The sequence below is a fragment of the Apus apus genome, chromosome 7 (assembly GCF_020740795.1).
Source record: "Apus apus isolate bApuApu2 chromosome 7, bApuApu2.pri.cur, whole genome shotgun sequence".
In the NCBI taxonomy this organism is placed as follows: domain Eukaryota; kingdom Metazoa; phylum Chordata; class Aves; order Apodiformes; family Apodidae; genus Apus; species Apus apus.
Window position 1 is genome coordinate 30,446,189 of NC_067288.1, and position 27,873 is coordinate 30,474,061.

The following is a 27,873-nucleotide window of genomic DNA, read 5'->3' on the forward strand; positions in this document are numbered from 1 at the left end:
TCCCTCTGCAGCAGGACCTTGTGCTCTGGCTCTTCTCCTGCAGCCAAGCAGGGGGCAGAGGTGTTGGTGACACACTTGACGCAGGGAACACGCTGTTCTTTGTGAGTCACAACTGCCACCTCCTTTCTCCAGGAACTCTGTGCTCAAGGAAGAAAGAAAGAAATGAAAGAAGCAGAAAAGCAAAAAGGAAGCACCTCTGTTTTATGAAAGGTAACCAGTCGGGGCTTTTCACTTTGGTTTCCTGCAGGCAGGACACCAAAATTCCCATTCCTGGGAGCATCTTCCCTGAAAGGTGTCGCTGATGGGTAAAACACCACTCTGGGAGTGTCTCTGCACCTCTGGAGCACATCACGACGTGGCTGCTGCTGGTTTTTACCCAAAGAGAAGTGAACACACTCAGTGATGGGTAACAATGAGCGAGGCCTCCTGAGGAAACGTGAGATAAGGTTCTGCATCCACTGCCAGTGCTGCCCAGGTTTAAAATGCAATGACTCCTGGGTTTGCAGAGCTGGAGTGCCTCGGGGCTCTGCTGGGAAGCAGGGCAGGGAAGAGTGAAAACGTAGCGTGGAGTAAAAGAAGGCAGAGAGGAAACAAGGTCTATATTTAAAGAGAAACTGTCGGAGTTTGGTGGGATGCAGCCTCGCCCAGCTCACACGTGGTGCTTCAGGCAGCACACACCTTACACTGGGATTTGGGAGGGAGCTGGAGGGGACTGGGGGTACAAAAAGGGAAACTCTGGGCTCTTGGAGCCTGCACACTTTGTGCTGCTTCTCCATTTGAGTGTCTGCCCCCAGAGCACCCTTGCTCGCAGAAGTTCATCACACCAGGGAAACTGAGGTTACCTTTCCGAGGTCCAGAAGGGAGAAGGCACAAGAGCAGTGAGGGGCTTCTCCACGAAAAGCTCTTTTAAATAGGGCAGTAGTTTGTGGGAGTCCTGGGAAAAAAAAATGAGAGAAAAAAAAACCAGTCCCATCAAGGAGAGGAACCTCAGGGGAGGTGTCTCGGGACGAGCCCCTCTGCCGTGACATGGGCCCAGGGCTTCTGTTCCTCTAACTGCACTTTTTCTGTCCAGTTCAGGAGGCATCGTGCAGGGGCAAGAGCTGCACTCCCAGGCTTCACAGACCTTTTCTGGCAATCTCATCCTTCTCCCATACCTGCCTTTTTTTTTTTTTTTTCCTCCATTGATTTTTTTCTTGTCCATCAAATTCCCGGGAAGCTGGGAAGCTGTTGAGGAGTGGGCGGTGCTGGGCAAGGTCAGAGGTGCCCCCCCCTCCAGCCTCCCTGCTGCTTTCCTGCCTGCAACCGGCTGCTGGGATGGCACGCTGCCAGGACAGCCCCCCATGCACACACCCCCCCCCTGTGCCCCCCGTCGGGGGTGGCCCCGGCTGCCCTCAGCCCCCCGAGGTAGCGGGTGGGGGGTGAGGGGGCACTGGACGGGGCGGCCGGGTACGGGTATCGCCCCACTGAGGGGCCCAGGATCCCCGGGGTGCTGGGAAATGCAGGGGTGAGCACCCGGGATGCTGCCTGCTTTGGGGTGCTGCCTGCCCTAAGGTGCTGCCTGCCCTAGGGTGCTCCCGCCCAGGGATACTGCCTGTCCTGCGATGCTGCCTGCCCTGGGATGCTGCCTGCCCTGGGATGCTGCCTGTTCTGGGATGCTGCCTGCCAGGGATGCTGCCTGTTCTGGGATGCTGCCTGTTTTGGGATGCTCCTGCCCCGGGTCGCTGCCTGTGCCCTTGGATGGAGCCACCTAGAGGAGGACTGCACCGCCAATCTCCTAGAAATAACCCGGTCCTTTTCCTTCCTGCGCTGAGGTCTGTTGAAACACCCCGGGCTCGGGAGCTCTGGTGAATCCACTGACCTCGAGTGGGAAGGCTGCAGTCCCCAGCCCCGGATCCTGCGTGTCACCATCAGTGGGATGGCTCCAAGGCTGCTGTCCCCAGCCCAGGTACCCCCATCCTGGCTGGAACTGCACCACCCTGGCAGCTGGAGCAGCCCCCAAGCCTTCGAGGAGGTTCCTAAAAAATGCAGCAACATGTGAACAGCAGCACAGTTTGGGTACAAAGAGCATTTCTTTCTGGCTGAAATGCAAGAGTGAGGGATACTCCTCTTTCCACCGGTGCTGGTTCCGTGTAAGACCTTTAGAACAGACACTTGGAGGGTTGTTTTTTTATGGAGAAGTGGAGACAAGGGCAGAACAAGCTGGTTAAAAGCAAACAACGGAGCTTTCATGCTTGAGAAGTGGTTTCATTTACAATGGGAGCTGAGGGCTGTAACTGGTTGATGCTGGTGTGGGGATCCCTGGGTACCCAGAATGTCTGGGCTGTAGCTCTTGTGTGTTCACTTGAGGTTTTGTAGAGATAAAGATGCATAACCAGGCAGGATCTCACACTCTTAACACCTCTGTGCTTCCTCTACCTGGTACTTACCAGGACAACATCCTTTCTGTCGCCTTTAACCTCCTGCCCAGCAACACCATCCTCCCTCATTGCTGTGGAATCTGGAGATTTTTTTTTCTTCTTAAAAGAGAAACTCCAAACTTTTCCACATCCCTTTGCTGCAAGCAGAAGGTTATTTCTCATTCTCCTCTCCCAGTTCACTCCAATCACTCTGGAGCTGCTTCAGGAAAGGTCTCGTCCTCACCCAAGAAAACCATCAGAATGACTGGAAGGGAGACTCCTTCTGTCGCTTGACTCAAGGGCTTTGGGGACAGTTTTGCTGTCAGGAAGCAAGCTGTCTGAAGGCTGTTGACACACTCAACAGGCATTTTCAGTTTATTGGAAGGCAGAGCATTTACTTGAAGAACCTTGGTGCTGTGATTGCTCATCCTTGCAGTTACTAATCACCTCCGGGAGGAGCTGCGTGAAGCCGGGGGGGCAAGGCTGAGGCACTGCAGCCAGGCTCCAACACCCACGTGAAACAAGGTGTCGATCTGCGTTTTGCAAACCTGATGTACTTCAAATCCATCTGAATCAACTTTTTTTTTTTTGGGGGGGGGCCTTGTTTTTCTACTAATGCACAGGCAGCAGAGGCTAAGTGGTGCAGAGCAGCCCCGTGGAAATGCCCCTGCATCCCAGGCAGCACAAAAAGCAGGATTTAAAGTTCTGCTTTGATTTTTTTTTTTTCTATAGAGCATCAAGTTATTAATATTTGCAGCTCAGTGCCAGGTCGGGACTTACAGAAAGTGCTGGTTGGTGTATTTGCCTCTGAAGTGTCTGATGCCTCCTCCCTGCTCCCCCAGGTCTGCAGGGAAGGGTGAAAAGGGAAGCAGTTGCAAAGCGCGTGGGGAAATGCTGAGCTTGGCTCAGTTGAATCATTTGTGCAGAACACTTGTATCCAGAGGAGCTGCCGGGGCTGGAGCCAGGGGGGCTGGAGCCGGTAAGTCCAGATTTTGCATTTCAACAGAATTTTTGAGCAGTCCCGTGGAGCTGAAAGCGTTTCGGGAGGGTTTATTTTCGGCTGGTTGTGTTGTTACCAGAGCGTGTGTCTGCAGCTTCTTCTGTCGGGGTAGAGCTCGACAGTCAGAAAGAGGCTGGGGGGGGCTTTGCTTTTGGAAAGCAGTGGAAAGAAACTGGGAGATTGCTGGTTCCTGAGGTCTTATCCCAACATTGATTTGTAATACCGAGGGCTGGGAATCTTGAGACAGTGCCAGTCACCTGGGATGAGCTCAGCTCCTTTGGATTTGGGGTCACCCGCACAAAGTTGGAGCACAGAGACGCTAAAGAGTGTCCAAGGGTCCTGGTGGGGTCCAGAGGTGGGGATACTCCATCCCAAAGAGAGTGTGGGATTTTGGGAGAGGAGAGGCTGTGGTGGAGCAAACCCTGTCCCAGGGAGAAGGAGCAGGAGGGCTGTGGGGTCATCATCCTTCACAGAGGTTTTGAGTTCTGGGCTTGCAGGTCTTTGGGAGCAAATACTTATTTACCTAAAGCACTGAGCTGCCTGGTTTCAAAGCACAAAGTTTTATAGTCCCCATAACTTAAGGGGTTAATTAATTATAAGTTAATTAATAATTCCCTGGTCCTTGTGCTTGCCTTCAAGGAGAACATCCAAAAACCAGCTACTGCTGGGGATCAGTCCCGAGAGTCACAGCTCAGCAGTGGCAGCAGAGCACATTGGTGAGAACCAGCTCCCAAAATAAGGGGCTTGGGGGTTTCTGATGCTGTAAACCAGAAATGCCTGTAAAGGGTGTTCCCACTTCCTAGTAACTGGCAGCAGGTACCCATTTCTCTCCAGGGAGCAGGATGCTGTTTGCATGGGCTGTGCCTGCAGCACTTTGGTTGTTGGTGCACTTCACAGCAGGTAAGAGATGTTTTTTTTTTTCCTACGTAGCAATTAAAATCACTTAAAAGCAGCACTCGGGCTAATTACATTTTGTTTTCTGCTTCCACGTGGTGTGCCAGGAACCTGCCCTCTTGGGAGAGCAAAACATTGATGCTTGATTAGGTTTCTAGTGCCACTTCTGTAAGAAAAAAAGAGAGTTCTGAAGGATCTCACCTGGGGTTGTGCTTCCTTGGCTGATGGTTGGTAGCTTGGTCTCTGTCCCAGTTCGTCAAACTGGTGCAGACTGGGCACAGCCAGCTCCCATGCCACGGCAGGACCTCTTCCACGACCAGTTTGGTCATGGCCTCCTCCTCTGGGACACGGCTGAGCACCGGGCTCAGTAGTGTTGGCCCAACGGTTGGACTCAACGATCTTAGAGGTCTTCTCCAACCAGAAGCACCCTGTGGCTGGTTGTGCAGGAGCAGGGCGCTTCGGGTGTCACCACTCTTGTTTCCCATCCCATTCCAGAAGCCTGCAGCCCAGCCCACGTGCCAGCTGGCCACCCTCCCCACCACGCCGAGACCTGTGCCAGAGGGACCATGACAGCTGACACCACTGCCCACGTCCAGCCCGGGACCAATGTCACCCTCTCCTGCCAGATGTCCCACCCCCAGCACGGCAGGATAGCTATTTTCTTTAACGACTCTGAGCTAATTAGCAATAACAGCCACTCAGTCAGCACCAGGTTCCCAGTCCGTGCCTACGGCAGGTTCACCTTCACCTGCAAAATAGTTTGGGAACACAAGAAAAAACTCATTTGTGGCATCATTATAAACTCTGGAAGTAAGCACTTAAAACTATTCCTTGCTCTTAAACGTTTCCTGGGGTACCTCTGAGACATGTTAGGTTTCCAGGAAAGGTGCTGCCTTTTTAGTGGCTCTTTGTATTTAAAATATTCCTGGCCAGGACTGTGCAGCTCTGCTGTTGGCAAACAGAGATGTGAAATGAAGCTGCCTGCTCAGAGCAAGTATCACACTCTCCTCTTCTGCCCTTGACACCCACCAGGCACTCTGGGACACAGGGGACTTGCAAGAAAAATTCTAAGGAAAACTTAGATTTTTTTTTTCTAGCCTGATGAGTCACCTGCTGGATCCAGGCTGCTTTTTTTAATTGAAAAAATAATTTTAAAACCCCAAGAATAATGGTTGATTGCTTCAAGCAAAGCTGGTGGTGCCCAGTCTGGAGAGCTCTTAGTTACTTGTACTCATCTGGCACCCTTGTAAAGCCCCTGGGGTTGCACTCAAGTGTCTGAGGTCTCACCAGGCTGCAGAGATCACAGACTCAACCATTTTCACACATTAGAAACTACCAGCCTGATTGTCTGTAAACTCTTTGGGGGGGGGGGGGGGGAGGAAGGCCCCACAAACCCAGCATTTCTTAGAACGACACCTTCAAGGAAAGCTCTGATGACAATATCTGTTTCAGACCCTCCAGATGAGCCCAGAAACGTGTCGTGTGTCCAGGAGGGAACCGATGGCCACCCCACCTGCAGCTGGGAGAAGGGCAGGTTCACCTACATCCCCACCTCCTACGTGCTTCGGTGAGTGGCCCAGGGCCTCTCACACCTATCATCTTCTCCCCAAGTTTGGGGTGTTTTTGACACCATTCTTGGAAGGTTTTCCCTTACCCAAGCACACAGAAGGGGCGGTTGGTGAAGACGTCCATCTGAGGCTGCCATGACTCCAGAAGCCAAGGGGGGTGGTGAACACCCCTGTTCCCTTCACCTCCGTGCACGTGGTGCTTGGGAATGTGTTCTTTTTTTGCTTCCCATTTTAGGTCCAACCTGTATTGTTGCTCCCTTTGGTTTGGCCTGAGAACGATCACGGCAACTTCTGCAGCAAACAGTGGGGAAGGAGCAAAGGTTCCCTGGAGCCATCAAGGCACTTTGGGAGAACTGTGGATTTTGGGAAGCACCGTGCATAGGAGGAACCTTATGAAAAACCTCAATTCAAGGAAACATCTGGGTAGAACTAATAAATTTTGCCCTTTGCAAGCCACTGAGAAGGCTGAACTAGTCCCCATTTGTTTCCAAGGTGCTGCATGTTGAACATCTCCTTGCCCTGTGAGGCTTACACTTCTTCACCACCTTCTTCTTCAACCTTCTCCTTCACCACCTTCTTTTTCTACCTTCTCCTTCACCACCTTCTTTTTCTACCTTCTCCTTCACCACCTTCTTCTTCAACCTTCTCCTTCACCACCTTCTTCTTCAACCTTCTCTTTCACCACCTTCTTCTTCAACCTTCTCCTTCACCACCTTCTTTTTCAACCTTCTCCTTCACCACCTTCTTCTTCAACCTTCTCCTTCACCACCTTCTTCTTCAACCTTCTCCTTCACCACCTTCTTCTTCAACCTTCTCCTTCACCACCTTCTTTTTCTACCTTCTCCTTCACCACCTTCTTTTTCTACCTTCTCCTTCACCACCTTCTTTTTCTACCTTCTCCTTCACCACCTTCTTTTTCTACCTTCTCCTTCACCACCTTCTTTTTCTACCTTCTCCTTCACCACCTTCTTTTTCAGCCTTCTCCTTCACCTCCTTCTTTTTCAGCCTTCTCCTTCACCTTCTTCTTCACTTGCTTCTGTTAGCCAAAATAGCAGCAACTTTCTTAGCAGCCTGTAGAAACCTGTTGCTACTCCTTAAGCAGAAGGAGAACATAGGGGCAATGTGGAGAAGGTGAAGGGTGGGTAAGACCTCCTGTACTTGTAGCACCACAGAGATAGAGCAGTGCTGGCTGGTGAGCTGTTCAATATGCTACCAATTACAGAAGGTCAGCCTGAAGGAATGAGGTATCAACATCTCTGATTCGGGTGGAAGAAAATGGAGAAAGAAGCTACATGAGTCACCCAAGGCAACGGGGTGAACGACAGACTGAGAATTCCAAGCTGGGTCTGAAGTGGTGTGATCATTAGACTGCAGATAAATTACATTTTTTATTACTAACTTCTGTAAAAAAAACCAAACCCAAACCCACCACAAAACTCATAATTTTCCCCAGATTCTTTTTGCCAACACCCATGCTCATTCACAGGGAAACACCAGGTAACCAACAGGTGACCATGCTGCTTTTAGAAGGAACCTACTCACGTGCTTGCAGCTCAGTGGAAACCCGAGGTTCTTCCTGTGTCAGCAGTTAACCCCAAAAGCAGAACAGCACCTTTCCTGGTGATTTAGCCAGAGGAGCACTTGCTGTCACCACCATACTTGAGCAGACAGACCTTTCCAGGGGCAGATGTCCTGGTGTGAAAGCCAACCCATGGGGAAGCTACAGAAGAGTCACAGCCTCCAGGAACCTGGAGCAGCTCAACCACGAGGGGCCATGAGCCGTGCTTGGTGCACCCAGGGTTCAGCTCTCTTGGTGTACAGGAGGGTGCTGATCAAACGTTCTCCTCTGTTCCAGGCTCTCAAACGGGACAGATGTCATCTGTGTGTCAGAAGAAAGCTTGAATGAGAAGTTTGGCTCGTTGACTCTGAGCAAGCTGGATTTTGACTCCAATTACACCGTTGTGGTCATCGCCTCCAACGAGCTTGGAAGTGCTTTGTCACAGCAGCTCAGGTTCATGCTGGTGGACATCGGTAGGTTGCTCTTCCCTCCCAGTTAGCCCCAGCCCTGCAGAAAGATGTGAGAACACCTCCATAGGTCACAGGATGGTTTGGGTTGGGAGGGACCTTAAAGATCATCCACTTTTTGCAAGGGCGTGGAGTGATGGGATGAGGGAGAAGAGTTTCAGGCTGAAAGAGGGGAGACTGAGATGAGACATGGGGGTGTGAGGGTGGGGAGAGCCTGGCCCAGGTTGCCCAGGGAAGCTGTGGCTGCCCCATCCCTGGCAGTGTTGAAGGGCAGGTTGGATGGGGCTTGGAGCAGCCTGGGCTGGTGGGAGGTGTCCCTGCCCGTGCAGGGGGTGGGACTGGATGAGCTTTAAGGTCCCTCCCAACCCAAACCAGTCTGGGATTCTGTGATTCCATGATAATTCCAACCCTCCTGCCATGGGCAGGAACACCTCCCACCAGCCCAGGTTGCTCCAAGCCCCATCCTCCCTTAGCCCTCTGAGGAGAAGCCTCCATCCAGCCCAGCCCAGCTCCTCTCCTCCCCACGTCACCCCGTCCCACGCCGGCCCGTGTCCCTCAGCGCTCTCTGCTTCTCTCTGTTCCTGCCACTAGTGAAGCCACGTCCCCCCGACTTCCTGGTGGAATGTGGAAACTCTTCCAGCACCACGTCCTGCACCTTCTCCTGGCACGCTGAGGCCCCAGCACAGCTCTGCAGGCTGAGATACCGTCCTCTCACCAGGGACACCTGGAGCAGGGTAATCCTCTTGGGAACAGAGCACATTCCCACCCTTGGGGTTTGCTTTCATACCATCGTTTCTTACCACTTTGTCCAAACTTGCCTTTCTCTGCTCTTCAACACCAGATTTAAAAAAACCAAACCTGTTGCCTGCTGGTCAGGAACCATCGCGGGCCTGAAACTGAATAAAGGCCAAGCCCTGATCTTGCAGAAAATCGTGTCCATGAATATTGCCCCTCATGCCAAGTGTCTGTGTGACACATTGAGGAGTCAGAGCTTCCGTTTGACCCACCTTCTCGCTGGGATGTGGTGGTATCTGCTCCTTGGAGCTCCTGGCTACAGCTGAGCAGCTTCCAGACGTTCGTGCTGATTGGAAGTCTTGGCCTTTCTTTCCAGTGCTGAAGGAAATGTCTTGCCTGAAGCTGAGGGAAACATGCAAAGAGAAAATCTGTTCCCTTCACGTACTCAAATGAGGGATTTTTCTGAAGAGCTGCAATTCTTTGAGTGGCTGAAGTTGTCTCAGAGGAGGGTTTTTCCCCGTTGTGCTTTGAAGAGGTGTTTTGGCTGGCTGGGCTTCCTTTGGGCAGTCAGCCTGTCACTGCCTTCACCCTTTATTTCCTCCTAAGTCCAACGTTCTGTCCTTTGTCTTCATTGAAGGTTGAAAACCTGACCAGTGAGACGTGCAACCTTCATGGCCTGGAGCCTCACACAACCTACAAGTTCCAGGTCAGCTGTAAAATCCACCCCGAGCGAGGACTGTGGAGTGACTGGCAGACCTACCAAACCCAGACTCCTGAAGCAGGTAACACCACCCATCCCCTGCACCAAGGCCAACCCTTAGCCAAGCCTGAAGGCTGGGAACTTCAGCTAACAAAGTCAAAATGCTGCTGGGTTTTTGCTGGTCGGTTTGCAGAGCAGATCCAGAGCCAACAGGGAAGCAACTTCTGCAAGAGAATTGCTTTTCTAAGGAGCAAAAGATTGAAGGGCTTCAAGTTTCTTGCCAAACAGGAATTTCAGGAGTTCACCAAGAAGGTCTGGAGGATCTATTCCTGTGGAAGGTTGGGGGAATTCTCCGGGAGCTGTGGTGACCTTCTGCATCCTGACACAGCTGGGAAAGGCAGAGACAGGTGGTGCAGCTTAGCTGGGGGAAGAAGGTGGCTTCTCAGTGGCTCATAGCTACTGAATTCCTGCAACAACCCCCTGCCTCAGGGCTGGCTGGCTGCTCCACCACCCTGACGAGCCCCAGCTTCGGAGCAGGCTCAGGGAACAGGCTTCTTAGCAGGGGTTGTAGCGACAGGACGAGGGGTGATGGTGTGAAGCTCAAAGAGGGTGGATCCAGCTGAGACAGAAGGAAGAAACTGCTTACAATGAGAGGGGTGAAACACTGGCCCAGGTAGCACAGAGAGCTGCTAGAAGGCTCATCCCTGGAAACATTCAAGGGCAGGTTGGATGGGGCTTGGAGCAACCTGGCCTAGTTGAAGGTGTCCCTGCACACTGCAGGGGGATAGACTAGGTGATCTTTAAGTTCCCTTCCAACCCAAACCAGTCTGGGATTCTATGTTGCTCGACAATTTGCAGAGGAGCTGAGCAAGCTGGCCAGGAAGCTGGCTGGACCCTCCTGCTGACACTGGCAGGTCTTCACAGACCTGTTTAATTTTGCCAAGGCATCTCTGCCCAAGTAGAGAAGTTCTTTGACATGGAGCCTCCTCAGGTGCCCCCTTCACAATGCTGTGGAGCTGCTGGAGACCTGGGGAGCTTCAGGAGAGCTGAACCTGTCCAGATGTTCAGGAGAGAGAGATCCCACCAGGAATTAGGGGAGCAAAGAGTGTTTCTAGCCCCGAGGACAGCAGAGCAGACTCCAGGGACACATGGCATCAACCTGAGGGCAATTCTTCTGCTTTCTGCCAGCTAGAGCTGACTGCCTTGGGCTGGCTGTGGGCTCACACACTTGCCTGCCTTCAGCCTGAGCTGCACAAACCCACAGGCAGCAGAACTTCCAGTTCTGAGGAGAGAAGAAAACTTCTCAGAAGTTTGTGTCTCACCAAGGACACACACGGGCTGCTTTAGCAACCCCCTTTCATCCCCAGCTTGGCTTTCGTTGCTCCTCCTGGTGAATTACTCTAAGCCCTCAGGCCCAGGGCTGTTATTACTCATGTTATTACCACTACTGACAGCAACAGTTTCTGTAGGGACCATTGATTGATGCAGGAGGTGTGAACTGCTCCTTCCCTCCCCCACCTTCCTCTCAACAGCCTTCTCAAGTTTCTCACCACGGTGTTTGTGGTCATCACCTCTCTACCCAGCCACTGCTACTCAATCTTTTCAGCTCGTCAAGGAGCATTTTACATCCTCAGGGGAGGTGACAGCAAGGGGAGAACCTCTGTGTACATCAAGGTGGCCATTCTTTGAAGGTGGAGATGAAGTCCTACACACGAGCTTGGCCTTCTGCAGGTTCAGGAGCACACCTTTGCAGTGAGATCATTTTTTTGCTGTTTCTCCAAGCCTGACCTGCCACCAAGCCTGCTTGATGCCAGCACCATTTGCAAGTGCACAGATACATCATTATTCCCAGCTGATTGATGCAGTTCACATGTGAAATGAGCTTAAAAAATCCAGACTGGAGTCCAACCAATGCTCTCCCATGTTTTAGCTTTTTGCTGCTTTGAGCTTGCCCCTTCCTCCCTCACTCACAAGGAGTGTCCTCTGGTTTTGTTTCTCCTGTCAGCTCTGCTTCTAGTTTCCATTCCAGTCACCCTCTGCAGCCAAGAGGACAAGCAGCTCCCAGTGTTGCTGCCACTGAGGGTTTTTTCTGTCTTGGCACATAGAAAATCACAGGCAGTCCTGTTCTAGCTGGGGCTGTGCAGCAGCTGCCTGCTGCCCAGCTCATTAGCAACAACTAGTATTGGAATTTGATGAGCTGATGCTGGTCAGGGACCTTGAGGGACCAACTGAGCTTCGTTGTCTTTGGTTAGATTGGCTCTCTTGATGGGTGTGTCTCTGGGTCTGAGCTGGTGGAGCACATTGTTCTCCAGTTTCTGCAGCCAGAAGTTCACCTGAGTGTTACTTTGGAAGGTTTATTCAGAACATCAAGGGGTTCCAGTCACTCTGAGACTGCAATCACAGAATCCCAGGTTGGAAGGGACCTCAAGGGTCATCTGGTCCAGCCTTTCGTGGCAGAAGCATGGTCTAGGCACGTTGGTCCAGCTGAATCTTAACAGCGTCCGATGTTGAGGGATCCACCACTTCCCTAGGGAGGTTATTCCAGAAACATTGTTCTCATTGTGAAAAACATCCCTCCTGTGTCCGGTTGGAATCTCCCCAGGAGTACAAACCCCATCACCTCAGGTGGGTCATTGGTTTAGGACTCCAATCAGCCTCAAATTTTATGCAGATGAGAGCTCCTACTGTCACTTTGGTGCTTGGGCTTCCTTGGGAGCCATCCTGACCCCTGAGCACAGGATAAAGTCACCAGCAAAGCAAAGCCCTCTCTCAGGTCTATGGCTTGTTCCTCTCACAAGGACCACCAGCAACACAGCCCAATTCCAGCTGCAGCTTCAGGCTGTTACCTATTGCATCATTCCAGAGACCCTGTAAATCTTCATTTTCAGTTCTCAGGGTTTTTACCTCCCTCCCCTATTCAACATCTTGTTTCTTTGCTCCCAAGCACAGTGGTTAATTCTCCTCACCCTTTTCCTTCCCCTCCAGAGCCCACCGGGCGCCTGGACGTCTGGTACCACCAGCAGGATCTGGACTCCCAGAGGCAGAACATCTCTCTCTTTTGGAAGGTAAGTCAGGAGAAAGCTGAGCAGGTGGAGGGGGGACTCTGCTTTTGGTGTTGGCAGGGGGGGGGGGCCAAACCCCAGGGCCAGCAGCAGGGACACAGACCAGCTCTGGGCTCCCTGGGAGGTTCATCAGCTCTTTTCCACCTGCATCTTCCTGCTACACTTCCCAAAACTTTCTGCTCCTGGAGTTTTTCGCTTTCAAAAGCAAAAGTGGTTTTACTTCAAAGCCAGGAAGAGACTTTGTCTGCTTTAAAAGCACGAATACCCTTGACTTCCAGTCTGCAGCCTCTAGTTAACCCACCCACCACTGAGCATTCCCTGCCCACACCCAGCAGCACCGGCCGCCGGCGAAAGCAGCATCTCTCCATCACTACGTGGCTCCAGCCCTTGTGGCTTGGAGACCTTTAACTTCGAGACCTTTAGCTTTGACACCGTTAACTTTGAGACCTCTAACTTTGAGACCTTCACATTTCAACCTCGACCTGGCAGCACTTTCCACACAGGAGCCGACTTCCTCAGCGCCAGTCCCGGAACGGCTGCAGGACTCTGCTCTGAGGGCTTTCACAGCAGCTACAAGGCAAGCAACCCACTGCTTGGTGCTGCCCATGGCTGCTCCCAGTTTTTCACCAGCACACTGCCCACGCACATTCCCATTTCCCCCCCCCAAATCCCAAAGAAAGCCTTTCATTCCATTTCCACCACCTTGCAAAGGGGGTTTCGGAGCTGCCTTCAGCCCCACTCCCTGCCAAAGCCATGGGAACACTGCAAGCATTTTCCTATTCAAACATTTTCCTATTTTTATAAGTGGTTTTTTTTCTTCCCCACCCCCTTCCTTTTCTTATGACAGAAAAAAAAACAACAAAACCAAACCCAGGCAAACAAATGACCTGAGTGCAGAGAAACTGCAGGAAATGGTGAAACCGAGAGTAGAGACACCCAGGGAGGGGGGAAACCAGCATGAGGTGTCACAGACTGGGTAGAGATGAGTCCTTCAGAGGTGCTGAATGTCAGTAATTTACATGTGTATTTTTAGTAAGTTAAATTAATAATAATCACAGAACACTAGGGGTCGGAAGGGACCTCCGGAGATCATCGAGTCCAACCCCAAATAATCCTATATTGGGGCTTCAAGTAAAAATCTGGATTTTCCCCAAAAATCAAAAATAATTTTTAGCTGCCCCATCCCTGGCAGTGTTGAAGGGCAGGTTGGATGGGGCTTGGAGCAGCCTGGGCTGGTGGGAGGTGTCCCTGCCCATGCAGGGGGTTGGAACAAGGTGATCATCTAGGTTCCTTCCAACCCAAACTATCCTATGGCTCTGTGAAAAATTGCTCGTTTTTACAAATGTTACAGAAGTGCTCCTGGCCCTACTGTCAGGGAATCAATGAACTTGTCAGGGAATCAATCAATTTACCAGGGATGGATGCCACGAGTTCCCAGGAGCCGGGCAGTGGTGGGGCTGGGACGAGGCTGGGGAATGGAGAGCTGGGATTGCAAAGCCAAAAGGCAAAATCAGAGCAGGCTGGTACACATCACAGCAGTGACACAAACCTGCAAAAAAAAAAAAAAGAAGAAAAAAAAACCCCAAATCCTCCCCCTGCTGCCAATACACTAACTTGCTTTGTAAAAAACCAGGGTATTTTTAGCAAGAAAACGCCTGTAGTTGGTGCTGCTGAGGGAACGACGTTGGCTTTGAGATGTCCCAGCTCCACTGCGGGGCCAGGGAACTGGAGCTGCTCGGATTTTTTTTCTGAAAAAGATGTATCAGAGAAGAAAGGCTTCTTCAAAGCGTGGGAAAAGAAAGTCCCCAAAGGGTGCGTGGTCTCTGCTGCACGGCTGGGCTTGCTGGGGCTTTCAGAGGAGAACAAAAGGGAAAACGGATGGTTAGTGACCAGAGCAGCCAGCTGGGAGGTGCTGCCGCGCAGCCAGGGCTGGGCTGGGAGCAGCCTGCTCTGCAGCAGAACAGGAGGGGAAGAAATCACCTTGGAGGGAAAATCCGTAGAATCAGAGAAGGCAGACTGGTTTGGCTTGGGAAGGACCATAAATACCATCTAATCCCAACCCCCTGCATGGGCAGGGACACCTCCCAGCAGCCCAGGCTGCTCCAAGCCCCATCCAACCTGCCCTTCAACACTGCCAGGGATGGGGCAGCCACAGCTTCTCTGGGCAACCTGGGCCAGGCTCTCCCCACCCTCACAGCACAGAATTTCTCCCTCACATCTCAGCTCCAGCTCCCTCTGCCAGCTGGAAACCCTTCCCCCTGCTCCCATCCCTCCCTGCCCTTGTCCCAAGCCCCTCCCCAGCTTTCCTGGAGCCCCTTCAGGCACTGGAAGCTGCTCTAAGGTCTCCCTGGAGCCTTCTCTTCTCCAGGCTGAACACCCCAACTCTCCCAGCCTGTCTCCAGAGCAGAGCTGCTCCAGCCCTCCCATCATGTCTGTGGCCTCCTCTGGACCCTCTCCAACAGCTCCATGTCCTTCTTGTCTTGGGAACCCTAGAGCTGGGCCCAGCCCTGCACAGGGGTCTCACCGAGGTGGAGTTGAGGGGACAATCCCCCCTCACCCTGCTGGGCATGCAGCCCAGGACACAGGTGGTTTCTGGGCTGCCATCACTGCCTCACCTTGAGCTTCTCCTCCCTGGATGGGGCAGCAGAGGCTGGTGGGTGAGGGGAGCTCTGAGCCAGCCCCTGCTGGCACCAGAGACCTCATCTCTGCCTGGGAAGGGGACACAGCTTTTCAGGGACCACAGTGAGGGTGGACAGACCCCAGGTCCCCAGGAGCATGTGGGCTTGCTCAAGCATCCTTCAGGAGGTCTTGGGGGTGCAAGGAAGAGATGCTCTTCCTGCCAGTAGGGCTGTCTGAAACACTTGGTTCAGAAATGGCCAAGCACACTTTCCTCCACCAGCAGGTCTGAACCCTTCCTGCCAGCCTGATGGGACCCCCTGGTTTGGGGTCACCTTTCCACAGGCTTTGCTCAGGAGGAGAAAAAAAATAAACCAAACAAACCAGGAGTAACTGTGACTTCCCTCACAGGCTCTGAGGAAGTCTGAGGCGAGAGGACAAATCCTGGGCTACACGGTGACCTTTGAAGCCCTGTCCCAGCAGAGCCCCCCAGCAGAAACCCACCTTGCCACCCAGACCAGCTACACCAGGGTCATGCCCAGGGTGGACTACAAGATAACAGTCACTGCTGAGAACTCGAGGGGCAGGTCACCCCCCACGTCCATCACCACCAACCTGGGCACCCAGGGTAAGGACTTCTGCTGGGTCTGGAGCACTGGGAGCAACCAGCAGTGCTCTGCTGGGGGCTACACGCCGCGGGAAGCCTCCAGGTCCCACCACCTCATGCTAATCCAGGTCCATCCCAAGGGGTGACCAGGGATCGGCAGGTCCAGTTCTCAGTGTGGTCAGGGCTGCAGCTCCACAGCTCCCCGGGCCGCCCCACCTCAGTGCTGATGCAGCTTCACCTCAAGCCCTTCTGCAGCCCCACCAGCAGCCACCAGGCACCTGACACAGCAGAAACACCAACCATGAAAAAAGAAAGAGGTTTTTGTTCTTGCTTGAGAGAGGGGGCAGGACGGGGGGGGAAGGTGCTGGGGAGGGGAAGCCACACGGGCTTTATCTCCTGTGAAACTTCACTCAGCAGATTTAACCAGAGTTCCCTCAACTCCCCAGCCCCGAGTTTCCCGTGGGAGGAGCCAGCCCGGCACAGCCCCGGGGGCTCTGGCCAAGGAGACAGGGCTCCTGTTTGCTCTGCAGGTCTCTTGTTTGCTCTTGTCCTGCTGCAACCTCAGTCACGGCGACAAAAGCCCTGCCCAGGGTGTCACCTCCTCCCAGCGCTGCATCAGGCACCTTTCCCTGCCCTGGGGGAGCCTCCAGGCTGCACTGGTTGCCTGAGCCCTTAATTAACCAGAGAGGATTAGCGGAGACACAGACAATAATGGAATCGGTTTGGTTGGAAAGTATCTTTCAGACCATCCAGTCCAACCATTCCCTGAGCCCTGCCCAGGCCACCACTGCCCCATGTCCCTCAGCACCACATCCCCAGGGCTTGGAAACCCCTCCAGGGATGGGCAGCCTGGGCCAGGGCCTGACAGCCCTTTCCAGAAAGGAATTGTCCCCAAGATCCAATCTGAGCTTCCCCTGGGCAACTTGAGGCTGATTCCCATTCTGATTATCTGAAGGCAGCAGGACATGAACAGCTTGGTGAGCTCAGTCCAATGCATTAGTTAGAAAAACTGTTCAGAAGAGATGCTGGGTTTAGGCTACAGATTTTAAAAACCAACCAACCAAACACAACAATTATTTTCCCAATGACTTCTCCTGCAGGAAAAGTAGCCTGGGCCTGTCTGAGAAAGCTTTGGTCTCGTGGAGCTGACGTGTTAGTGGCTCTATCACGAGATCAGGGGGTTAGTGACAGTGTCTTCTGAGGACTTGGGGATGGCACAAGAAGTGCTGTATGTGCTCCAACTGCTCCACCACGAGACAGGAGGAAAACGTGGCTTTCCTCCTACCAGATCAGCCCCTAGCAAGGCCTTTGCTTCCAACCACAGCTTGACACTGGACAAGTTGGGTGGGCACCAGGCTGGATGAGGCACGGGAAAGGCCACAGATCAGACTTACCCCCTGAGCTGGCTCAAGTTTGTGCTGACGGTGTCTCTTTGGTTGCTCTTTCCCCCCGGCAAGAGCTGCCCCCTCCTCAGAAGGTCTCCGTGGTGGCCGTGGGAAGCAGCAGCATCCTGGTCAGCTGGGGACCACCTGCCCACCCGCCGGCGCCCATCGGTGGGTACGTGGTGGAGTGGGCCCACGGGGCAGAGGACCTGTGCCCACCAGCCTGGGTGAAGGTGCCAGCACCCAACCTGTCCACCCTGATAGCAGGTAACACCTCCTCCAGGTGGGACACCACTCAGGTGCCACCTGGCTTTGAAAACTCCTTGAGGAACCATTTAGACTATCAGGTCAGCACAAGAGATGCTGGCATTTATCCTTCTGTGTAGAACCACTGAATCCCACCCTGGTTTGGGTTGGAAGGGACCTTAAACCCCACCTAGTCCCACCTCCCTGCCACGGGCAGGGACACCTCCCACTAGACCAGGCTGCTCAAAGCAACCCGTGGTGCTCTGGGCTCAGCTCTGCTGTCGCTCTCAGCTGAGATCTGTAGCTGATAAGTAAAGAGGCTCTGAAAAAAACCCCAGCACCCCAGTCCCTCCAAAATGGAACAGGCACAAACGAGAGGCACAGGAGATCAAAGGCTGAAGAAAAGCCTTTTCCACTGCTTGCTGGTGACCAGCCCCAGGCAGCACCACGTGTTGGTGTTGCCCACACCCCAGAGCTAGGAAGTCACAAGGGGGTGGCAGCAAGTGTCTCCCTTGTTGGTCCCTTCCCACCCCTGTCCTGGTGCCACATCTCCGAGGTCTTTACCTCCCCACTGGCTTCCTGCCCCAGGCAGCTCTGCCAGCCTGTTTCCTTCCTAAGGAGAGATGCATTAACGAGCAGAGGATTCAGCTCAGACTTCAGCAGCTGATGCCAACGCTGCAGCTGTAGCTGTAAATCCTTCCCCTAGGAACAATCTGCTTTGAATGTCTTTCTCCAGAGCACCTAAAGGACAACCTGTGCTACCAGGTCCGGGTGTTTGCGCTCTATTGGGACAGGGCTGGACAAGCCGTGTCAGCCAGAGGGAACTCCAGAGCAAAAGGTAAAACACAGGGATCATCCCCCTGTGCTGGGCACTGCTGAGGCTGCTCCTCGAGTCCTGGGGGCAGGTCAGGGCCCCTCAGGACAAGCAGGACATGGAGGGGCTGGAGCGTGTCCAGAGAAGGGCAAGGGAGCTGGGGAAGGGGCTGGAGCACAAGTCCTAGAGGAGCAGCTGAGGGAGCTGGGGGTGTCCAGCCTGGAGACCAGGAGGTGAGGGGAGACCTGCTGGCTCTGCAGCTGCCTGAGAGGAGGTTGGAGCCAGGGGGGTCGGGCTCTGCTCCCCAGGAACAAGGGATGGGACAAGAGGAAATGGCCTCAAGTTGTGCCAGGGGATTGGATCAGATCTTGGGGACAATTTCTTCCTGGCATGGGCTGTCAGGCCCTGGCCCAGGCTGCCCAGGGCAGGGGTGGAGTCCCCATCCCTGAAGAGATCTCCAACCAAAATGATTCCATGATTCAAATCATTCCATGATTCCAGTTCTCTTCCCAGTATCTCTAAGCTAGCTCAAGCTCAGCTTTAGCAGTCAGTCTCGTGTTTTGCAGCCCCATCAGCTGGGCCCCAGATGCACATCACACCTCAGGCCAACGGCATCCTGGTGTCCTGGGAAGAGATCCCTGCCCACCAGCAGAGGGGCTGCATCGTGGGCTACCACATCTACCTGCAGAAAAGGGGCCAGGAGGAAGCCCCGACCACCTACGGTGGGGATCTGGTGAAGTCCAACACCACCTGGACGTGCTGCGGGTGGAGGATGGGGGGTGGGAGATGGAGGGATGTCCTCTGGGGGCTCTGAGCAGCTGGTCTGCCCCAAGGGCTGGCAGCAGGATCGGGTCAGGTCCCTCCCTCTCCCCAGCTGCCTATCAGCAGGATGCCCATCACCTCCAGGGCTTCCACTTGGAGTCAGATTATTTTGAGTCTGTAATGACCCCATTTCTCCCAGTTGGTTTGGGTTTGTTTTTTGTTTTTAAATAATTATTATTTTGTGAAGTCACAGCTGAAGCCAAACCTGGGAGTCACTGGCAGGGTGAACCACCAGACTGCCTGAAAGCCCTGCCCAGCAAACATACTCCCTGCACACGAGGTGCTCAGCAGGCAGCACCCACCACACCCCGGCTGCTCTTCCCACCTCAGCCCATTCCCACTCCATCTGCCCAAACTTCCCTCCCAAAAATGCTTTTTCCTTTAACTTGGTGCAGAAGTTACACAACAGTTTTGAAGGGAAGCCTCGTAGTTCCACCACACAACCCTCACCTTAGGTTAAATCATTAACTTAACTGGCAAGAGCAGCTAGAGGACAAGTTGTGCAATCCTGGGTGTCTCATCTAGACAATGACACATATGAAAAAATTTATCTATATATAAAATTTGTATAATATATATATTATATAGATATTATATATATCCTAAGATCTCTTACAGCCCTCCCAGTGACTCAGTAACACAGAAAAAGAAATTCATTGAGGTAGCAGGTACCTCTCCATGCTCCAAGCTCTGGAAATCCAGTCCATCTGAGTCAATGCAGTAAAAAAAACGTGCCAGGTTCTTCATTCCCTTCTCCCCCTTTTCCCTCCAGCCGTTCCTGGTGCTCCAGCCCAGCACTCCCTGTACATCACCCACCTGCAGCCCGGGCAGCTCTACACCCTCTGGATGACAGCTTCAACAACTGCTGGAGAGGGGCCTTCAGGCAACAGCGAGACCATCTGCCTGGAAAGTAATGACCTCTGCCAGGGTGGGGCCCAGGAGAGGTCCTGGCCCTTGGCCCTCTGTTTTCCACAGACTGGGAATGCTTTTCCTGCTCCTTTTTAACTGCTGAAGAGCTCTAGTTGATCTTCAGTTATGGAAGACCTCCAGTTGGTTTTCAGTTCCTAAAGGTCTTCAGCTCAATGACTGAAGTTTTCTTTAGTTTCAGCTGGTTTTAAGCTGTAGCATCTCTTGGTCTTCAAGCTCCCAGTTCCATGCCAAGCCATCAGCCAGGATGCTTCCTTGTGGAGAAGGAAGGAAAGGCTTGGTTCCTTCCAGTTGCTGGCCCTGTGTGGCTCAAGCTCTGGTATCCATGCAGAAAGTCCTGCTGATCTCATGTGTCCCATAAGATCAGGGACCCACGGTCTGTGGTCCCAGAGGTCTCTGAGGACCCACGTTCACTAAAGCAACCATCATCTCAGAGTCTTCTTGAGGAGCACATCCACCATGTGGTCCCTGTTCCTGCACCTCCCAGGGGATCAAAAAGACCTTCTCCCAAAGACTTCTTGACAGCAGATAATAGCAGCAAGCAGGGTTTCTCTCCTGCAAAATGGATTGTTTTGATCAAATTTGCCCAGAGCCCAGATCAGGACAAACAGTCACTAAACCCCCAGAAGGGGTTGATCAGATGTGTCCCTAAGTATTGCCAGGAGGTCTGGGTTGCTGCATTTCCCCCCCAGCAACATGTCCCAGCCTTACAGCTTTAAGCCCCAGAGTTGCCCGCATTAGGGAATTCACCTCCAGAGTGTGGGAGCAGGGCTGAACTTCTTGAAGGCACTGAATTTTGTGAGGTCTTTCGTACTTCCCATCCCCATCACCTGGGCCCCCCAAGGTTATGTCCTGGGTGGGGGTCTGGTTCAGCACGGGCAGCCTGAAACCTGTCAAGAGAAACTGGTGAACACCTTGGTGCTACAAAACCCTGTCATCCCCAGCAGTCCAGCCAGATTCTTGATTTTAAACAAAGAAAAAGTAAAGATCTTGGGGTGTTTTCTGAGTGCCAACACCAGGCAGGTCACGACTCTGGCCCAGGTTAAACCAGCAGCTTTTAAATGTCTATTTTTAATTATTACTTTTTTTTTTTTTAAATAAAGCTGAATGCTGGTTGTTCACTATTTCAGGTGCTGCTGTGGACTGGGTGGCTGTTGTGCTCACCTGCAGCTTCCTCATCCTCTCAGCCTGCCTTTGTTCCGTGCCTCCGGTGAGAAAAGCGTGAGTGGATCCATCCAGTGCATCCAGTTACATCCCAGTAAAGCGGGGAGCCGTGGGGAGAAGGGATCGTGTCCTCTCGGGAGCAGCGAGGGGGGGTTCCGAACGCAGGTTTCAGAGTAGACAAGGGATAAAAACCACCCGTGGGCTTAAAACACAGCCTGGTTGTGCAGATACCGTGGGGCTTTCCTAGGCGTTGTGCCCTTCGAACGCAGCCCTTAGGGCCTGTCTGTGCTCGCTCTGTCCCCAGCCTGCGCCCGCTCCTCTCCGCGCTGGTGCCGCGCTGGCCGAGCCAGCCCATCCCGGACCCTGCCAACGCCGCCTGGGTGAAGAGCTGCCTGTCTGTCAAGGTAAACGGTGCTCCTCTGCCTTCTCACCCCACCCTCTGAAGAAAGGGGCGAGCCACGCAGGTCAGGCATCCCTCGAGGCGGCAAAGCCAGCCCTCCCTGGCAGCGGAGACTAGGAGCTGCGGGCAGCAAGCGCGGAGCCCTCTGGTCCTTAGGGGCCCACAGGGAAGCTGGGGAGGGGTTTTTTACAAGGGCACAGGGTGATAGGACAAGGGGGAATGGTTTTAAGGCAAAGAGGGTAAATTTCAGTTAGATATTAGGAAGAAATTCTTTGCTGTGAGGGGGGTGAGAGCCTGGCCCAGGTTGCCCAGGGAAGCTGTGGCTGCCCCATCCCTGGCAGTGTTGAAGGGCAGGTTGGATGGGGCTTGGAGCAGCCTGGGCTGGTGGGAGGTGTCCCTGCCCATGCAGGGGGGTTGGGACTGCATGAGCTTTAAGGTCCCTCCGATCCAAAAAGCAGTCTAGGATTTGATGATTTTCAGCAGGATCAGCTGATGGGATGGAGGGATGCATCCCGGGGCTGGGAGCTGACAGCCTATCGATCCCACAATTAATTACCACTGCCACGTGTCCCTGGCAGGCTGAGCTGAGCTGGCCCTCCAACCCCTTCCTGCACAGCAGCAGCACCTTTGAAGAGCCCCAGCCAACCCCAGTAGAGGAAGCCTTCGTGAAGACCGACCTGCTGGTCCTCAAGGACCAGCTCCTCCTGGGCAGCAGCGGCAGGAGGGACTGGCTGGGGCCGGAGGAGCTGGTGTACCCGGCTCTCCCAGGCCCAGCCCTGGGGCAGGGGGACGAGCAGCAGCTGCCCCAGCTCTACCAGAGGCTGGGGGTGGAGGTGGCAGGGCAGACACAGGGTGTCTCTGAGTACATCACCAGCCCGGTCACCGACACAGCCACCACGGGCCTGCCCCTGCTGGCTGCCGAGGACCATCCCGAGCTCCAGGACAACCCACTGCCCGCCTTCCCAACGACTCTTCTGACACTCCTCTTCCCCTACGAAGGGAATCTGACCTTGGATGCAGTGAAAATGAACTCCAGCTCCTTCCCCAGGTAGGCGGGCAGGCCGAGGGCAGCCTGGCCTGGCTTTTTGCACTTTACTGAAGTATTTCAGCATGTTTCAGTCCAGTGACTCACACGTGACATCTTTAAGTGACGAGAAAATCATGCCCCAACCTCCCCAGCACTTCCAGCCACACCTCACGGTACCACACAGCAGCTCCTCACCCACCAGCACACTCGGGTAGCATCAATGACAGAAGATCAGGAACGCCAGGGCTGCACAGCCTGGTTTCTGGAGAGAGGTTAATTAATGATCCAGATGCCTTCAGCCAGCCTGGGCTGCCCCAGGTCCCTGTCCCACGGCCCGATGAGGAAGGGCCCAGCCTGGCATGATCCACCCCAGGAGCCAGAGCTCTGCTAACAATCATTTTAACCACTGATCACTGAGGAGGAGCAAGGAGCTGTGCCAAGGTCCCACCTCAGCATCCCAGTCCTGGCCAGACCACAGCTGCAGCCCCAGCTCTGCTGGGACATCCACATCCACTGGTGCTAAACTGGTGATCATGGTGTGCCAGCCTACATGGCTATTGAGGGACAGGGCCCAGCACAGGGGAGAAGTCCTCACCAGAAAGAAAAGCACCAGGCAGCACATGTGCACAGGGAGTCAAATGGACCTGGGAGAAGAATTCAAGTAATTTATTGCAGTATTCTAATGACAGGGCTGAAGTGTGTGTTGCACACTTAATGACTTCATTTACTCTCTGTGTACAGATATAAATAAAAGGTTGGAAGCCTGACATCTGCTTCCTGTTGTTTCCTCCAGCCAAGCTCAAGGGCTACACTGCAGCTACACATAAAACTAAGTCTTTAAAACCCAGCAGAAGTGTTGCTGCTAGAGCTGAGGTAGCCCAGACCTGAACTTACCTGGACCATCCTCCTGCAGCCCAGGACCAGGTGGCTGCCCTCCATCCCTAGCTGGATACACAGGCCATGGAGCAGGGGCACAAACTGGCGATGGAAGCCTCCTGTGACACCACCATCTCCCACCACCTCCAGCAGAGCTGCTCCCCAGCCCGGTGAGGGAGGGACCCTCAGCAGCCCCGCCAAGGTCTCCTCCCACGGCAGCGACCCATCTGCACCACCAGGCTGCAGCTGGCCCCACCGCAAGCAGGGATGAGTGCTGCTCCAGGGGCTTGTCCCCCATGTTTTCATTCCAGATGGAGCCGTTTGACCCTCTAAGAGGAGACCCACTGCTCTTGCTCTCCCAAGTTCAAAGGCACTGCAGGTCCAGTCTGACTTACTGAAGAGGCTCTTGCTGCCAGGCGGGCTGGGCTCCTTCCCAGCACCCAGGGCTGTCCCTCCTCCCACACTGCCAGCATCCCTCTGGAAAAGGCAGGACGGTATCAACATAGTTGTGTGCACAACAGTTTTAAGGTTTTTTCTTGGGGGAAATGACATTCCAGCCCTGGCAGCTGCTCTCCTCGTGTCCAGCACCCAGTGCCTCCCCTCTGTGCTGCCCTGCAAACGTTTCCCTTTGACCAGCACAACGGGTGACAAGTCCTCTGGTTCTGCCAAACCTCTGCTTCCCAGCCATGCTTCTGCAGATTGAAAACAAAACGACCCCTCAGCAAGGGTTTAGCTGTTGTGAGCCCACGGAGGAGAGCATTCCTAGGGAGCTGTGTGCTGGGAGGGAGCTGTGAACAGGCCGAGCATCCCGCACGCTGCTCATCGCTGCTCCCACCGGACACCCACAGAACTCCCAAATCCTTCATCACCTTCGTATTCCAACCCTGGGACTTGTTTGCAGCCTCACTGTCATCCCCAAACGGGCTCAGGAGCTTCTAGCTGAAGGTCATGGCTCAGATGGGAGAGCAGGGAAAGATGCACTTTCACATCACAATAGTTTGGGTTGGAGGGACCTTAAAGATCACCTCGATCCAGCCCCCTGCGTGGGCAGGGACACCTCCCACCAGCCCAGGCTGCTCCAAGCCCCATCCAACCTGCCCTTCAACACTGCCAGGGATGGGGCAGCCACAGCTTCCCTGGACAACCTGGGCCAGGGTCTCCCCACCCTCACAGCAAGGAATTTCTTCCCCATGTCTCATCTCCCTCTCCCTCTTCCAGCTGGAAACCCTTCCCCCTCATCCCACCCCTCCCCGGCCTGCCCAAAGCCCCTCCCCAGCTTTCCTGGAGCCTCCTAATAAAAAAGCTGAGAAGAGCTTTTAGCAGCAGCCCACAAACGACCTGCAGAGCAGCTGCCCCCTTCAGCATCTCCATCCAAGTCTGGCAGAGGTAAGCCGTGATGCACCACGGTGCTTCCCTCCTGCTCTGCACTCTGCCCTGCAAGTGCCAGGCTGTCCCACCAAGACACACAGACCTCCAGGGGCTCCATCCTGCAGTTTGTTGAGCACAGGCCCCAAACCCAGCTGGGCTGTGCCAGTTCCAGCTGCTGAACAGAACGGCTGCAGCACCACCAACCCCTTCCCTGATGTCTCTGCCCAGCAGAGGACACACAGGTGAAATGAAGCTCCCTCACCTCCCAGTGGTGTGATGACCTTCGTAGCACCACCTCGTGGGCGAGGATCAAACAGCTCAAGCAGAAGTATTGGTGACTCCAGGCAAGCTGACACCCGACGGCAGTGAACACACCCCTGAAGCAGCCTGGGCTCCAGCTGGGGTGTCCACCAGGAGCACTGGCACGTCCTGCTGCAGCCCAGGCCTCCTGCTCCCTGCCAGCACCGAGCTGCTGCTCTGCACCCAGGGACAGCCACCCAGCACACCTCAAGCCCTCACACTGTTTTTCTTGTTTTAATGTTGCAAATCATTGCTGAAACACAGGAAAAACTCTAGATACAGCTCCTACTTGCTTTCTCTCTTCCAGGGAATGGAACTGACTCATCTGTCAGGAAAAGCAACGAGGAGGAGCAACCAGCCTGTGGCTCCAGGCCTGGAGAAGTGACCAGCCTGTGGCTCCAGCCCCAGCCCAGAGGTGGGAGCAGCCACCACTGCACCCCACCACCAGGAACAACCTAGAGGCCACGTTCTTTCCGAGTTGTGTCCTCCTCTGGCCCTGCCTTTTGTCCCTGCTGGCAGGTATTTCACTGGTGAAAACAAGGTACACAGAGCAGACAAACCCCTCCCAGGCAGGGCTCTGGGAAGGCAGCTCTGCTCCCTGTACCACCAGGGGCACTGCCAGCTCCACACAGTCTGCTCAGAAACCACCAGCTCTGCAGCTTGGCTGTTAAGGTCTGCAGCCCACCCCAGCCACCTCCCAGCTGCCAGGCTTGGCTGGTGTCACTCAGGCAAGCCCTGCACCCTGCCTTGGGTCACACACCCCAGACAACATGCTCCATCCTCCTGCTCTCCACACCAACGTGGCACCCATGCTGGCAGGAGGACTCTGGGCATCACAAACCAGTACCTCCAGTCACCTGTGGAACAAGCAAATTAAGACACTTGTCACAAGTGAGACGTTTCTTACGGAAAAAGGCAAAAAAAAAAAAAAAATCACTATTTTGTCATTCATCTATTTCTGCATCTTGACCTTCACCCTCAGCGTATGGACAAGAGAACACCAGAGTGCATTGTCTCCTCACTCTTCAGCCTCTGCACTGCTTCACAAAAAGTCTTCCTCCAGCTTCAAGAGACAAACAGCACCATTAATAGGACAACAACCCAACTTCCATGACTCCCTGAGGACAAATGAACCATTTTCCCCACAGCCAGGTCACAGCCCCCCAGCACAAACACCACCTTCGAGTTTTCCAGTGCAGCACCCAGTGCTTGCTCATACCCCGAGCCTGGCCAGCAGGTTGTCACCAGGTGGAGGCAGCACAGAAGGGAGGTCCCATGGTGCTGGTGATGACTTGGTAGAAAAGAAGCAGGTTAGCAAATGCTGCAGTGTCAGCTTTAGGCATGTGTCCTGCGTTTATTAACACAAGAGGTGTGGCTATGCAAACCAATCTCCACGGGCATGTCATCTCCAGTCATTACAGCTTAAAAGAGTGGTCTCAACTCCTCCAACTGCAACCACCACACATCCACACGGACTTCTGATGTTCCAGAAGAATTCACCTCCTTTCCCACACAGCTAACACTTGCATTGATTCATCAGTCTTGCTTCCTCCCACCATCAGCAGCATTCCACCTGAAAGATGAACTTTCATGCTCAAACTTTGCCACTGTTCCACTCAAAAGCCAATTTGCACCATGTGCTTGTTTCTCTCCAGCTTTGCCTGCTGACCACCTTTTCCTTTTTTTTCCAAATTGTTCCAATTTTAAAAAGGTCTAGTCCTCTGGATTTGGCGTGACAGCAAAAGTAGCAAGCAAGAGGACAGCAAATGTGACTAAAGAGCAAGCTCATTAATAATAAGCTACTCAGGAGACATTTTCCCAAGGCAAAGTCCATTCCAGGCAACGGAAACTCCTGGGCACCATGGCCCTAAGCAGCCTAGACCACTTGGGGCAGAACCTAGATGCCATGCTGTTCATCTAAGTGGTTTCCATGACTTTTTTTTTTTTTAAAAGAGCATGAAAATAAACCTTTATTTCAGTTAACACCCACCAATATGAAAGATAAAGACGTTCACAGTTTTAGTTCTTGACACGAACGGACTGAAAGAGGCAAAGTTACATCTAGCAGAACAGCAGACAGACCAGGTGGAAGTACAAGCTGCCTTGAAAAATGATGTAAATGCAGGAGAAGGGAAAAATTCTGGGCAAGTCTGGCTAGCAGGGCCCCAAACAACTGCCAAGCAGACTTGCTCAGGAGCTGGGGAAAAAAAAACAGAGCTAAGTGGCAAACCCAAAGAGCAAATACACAGTTTGGTCAAGGGCAAGGTTTGTGTCACAGGGAAAGCTTTTTCTGCAGGTGTGTTTCTGCACATGGAGGCATTTCATTGTATTAGCCAAGTTGTCCCCTAATGCTGGAACTGCAACACGTTCTACCAAAGCACAAAGGGAGAGGGAAGAGGAACAACTTGGTGCTGGGCCTCCAACAGCAGCTGTGAAAGATCTGCTTGAAGAGTCAAGAGAAATGAACCAAGAGATTTTTTACCATCCACTGTTTGAAAACTTGCCTCCTCACAGCCTGGAACTTTATAGGTGAGTGCACTAAAAAGACAAATCCAATGATATTAACAGTGGTTTACAACAAAAACTTTTGTAGAAAATAGTTTGGGTAAAGCAAGCCAGCTAAACACCACAGTTAAGGAGTTTGATATTTCATATTCAAAGGTCTCCAATACTTTTTGCCTGTCCTGTACAGCTTTTAAAAAAATAGGGCATTACCTTTTGTTTTCTATCTACCTAGTTAAGAAACTACAAATATGTTATAAGCTGTCCAAAGTGTAAAACATTAAATTAAAATGAGGAACCTGTTTCTAGTCTGCTAACAAATGCTGCAGATAAAAACCCTAAGAAACCCTCTTTTTCAGTCATTCTCGCAACTCCTTTTTGTGCACTGAAGTGGCAATCCTGGTCACAGGGATGAAATTAAACCTACAGCTAATTTCTAGGA

General features: G+C 53.2%; 2 protein-coding genes across 8 annotated transcripts in view; both read left to right on the forward strand.

Moving 5' to 3' along the window:
* MIER1 (MIER1 transcriptional regulator) overlaps positions 1 to 21,773 on the forward strand; it is a 98,535-nt gene extending 76,762 nt beyond the window's left edge. The window contains exon 14 of one of the 4 annotated variants that reach the window (XR_007890088.1): positions 21,713 to 21,773. The gene's annotated coding sequence lies outside the window, so the exon portion shown is untranslated. Of the gene's footprint in view, positions 1 to 8,106; positions 8,182 to 13,585; positions 13,636 to 21,712 lie in introns of those variants that run through there. The other 3 variants (XR_007890086.1, XR_007890091.1, XR_007890089.1) reach the window with 3 other exon arrangements.
* IL12RB2 (interleukin 12 receptor subunit beta 2) lies at positions 46 to 23,130 on the forward strand. 4 transcript variants are annotated; one of them, XM_051625497.1, is made up of 18 exons: positions 46 to 210; positions 3,239 to 3,375; positions 4,036 to 4,112; positions 4,213 to 4,296; positions 4,786 to 5,100; positions 5,743 to 5,857; positions 7,714 to 7,889; positions 8,475 to 8,617; positions 9,256 to 9,400; positions 12,304 to 12,383; positions 15,408 to 15,624; positions 17,061 to 17,252; positions 17,968 to 18,069; positions 18,612 to 18,767; positions 19,640 to 19,777; positions 20,925 to 21,015; positions 21,263 to 21,362; positions 21,937 to 23,130. In XM_051625497.1, the coding sequence occupies exons 4-18, from the start codon at positions 4,239 to 4,241 to the stop codon at positions 22,408 to 22,410; spliced, it is 2,502 nt and encodes an 833-aa protein (XP_051481457.1). In that variant the 5' UTR covers positions 46 to 210; positions 3,239 to 3,375; positions 4,036 to 4,112; positions 4,213 to 4,238; the 3' UTR covers positions 22,411 to 23,130. The 4 variants fall into 4 exon arrangements, with proteins under 4 accessions (XP_051481457.1, XP_051481458.1, XP_051481459.1 ...); XM_051625498.1 differs by having other exon boundaries at positions 4,231 to 4,296; XM_051625499.1 differs by lacking the exon at positions 46 to 210 and adding an exon at positions 1,890 to 1,945.
* Positions 23,131 to 27,873: the final 4,743 nt, after the last annotated feature.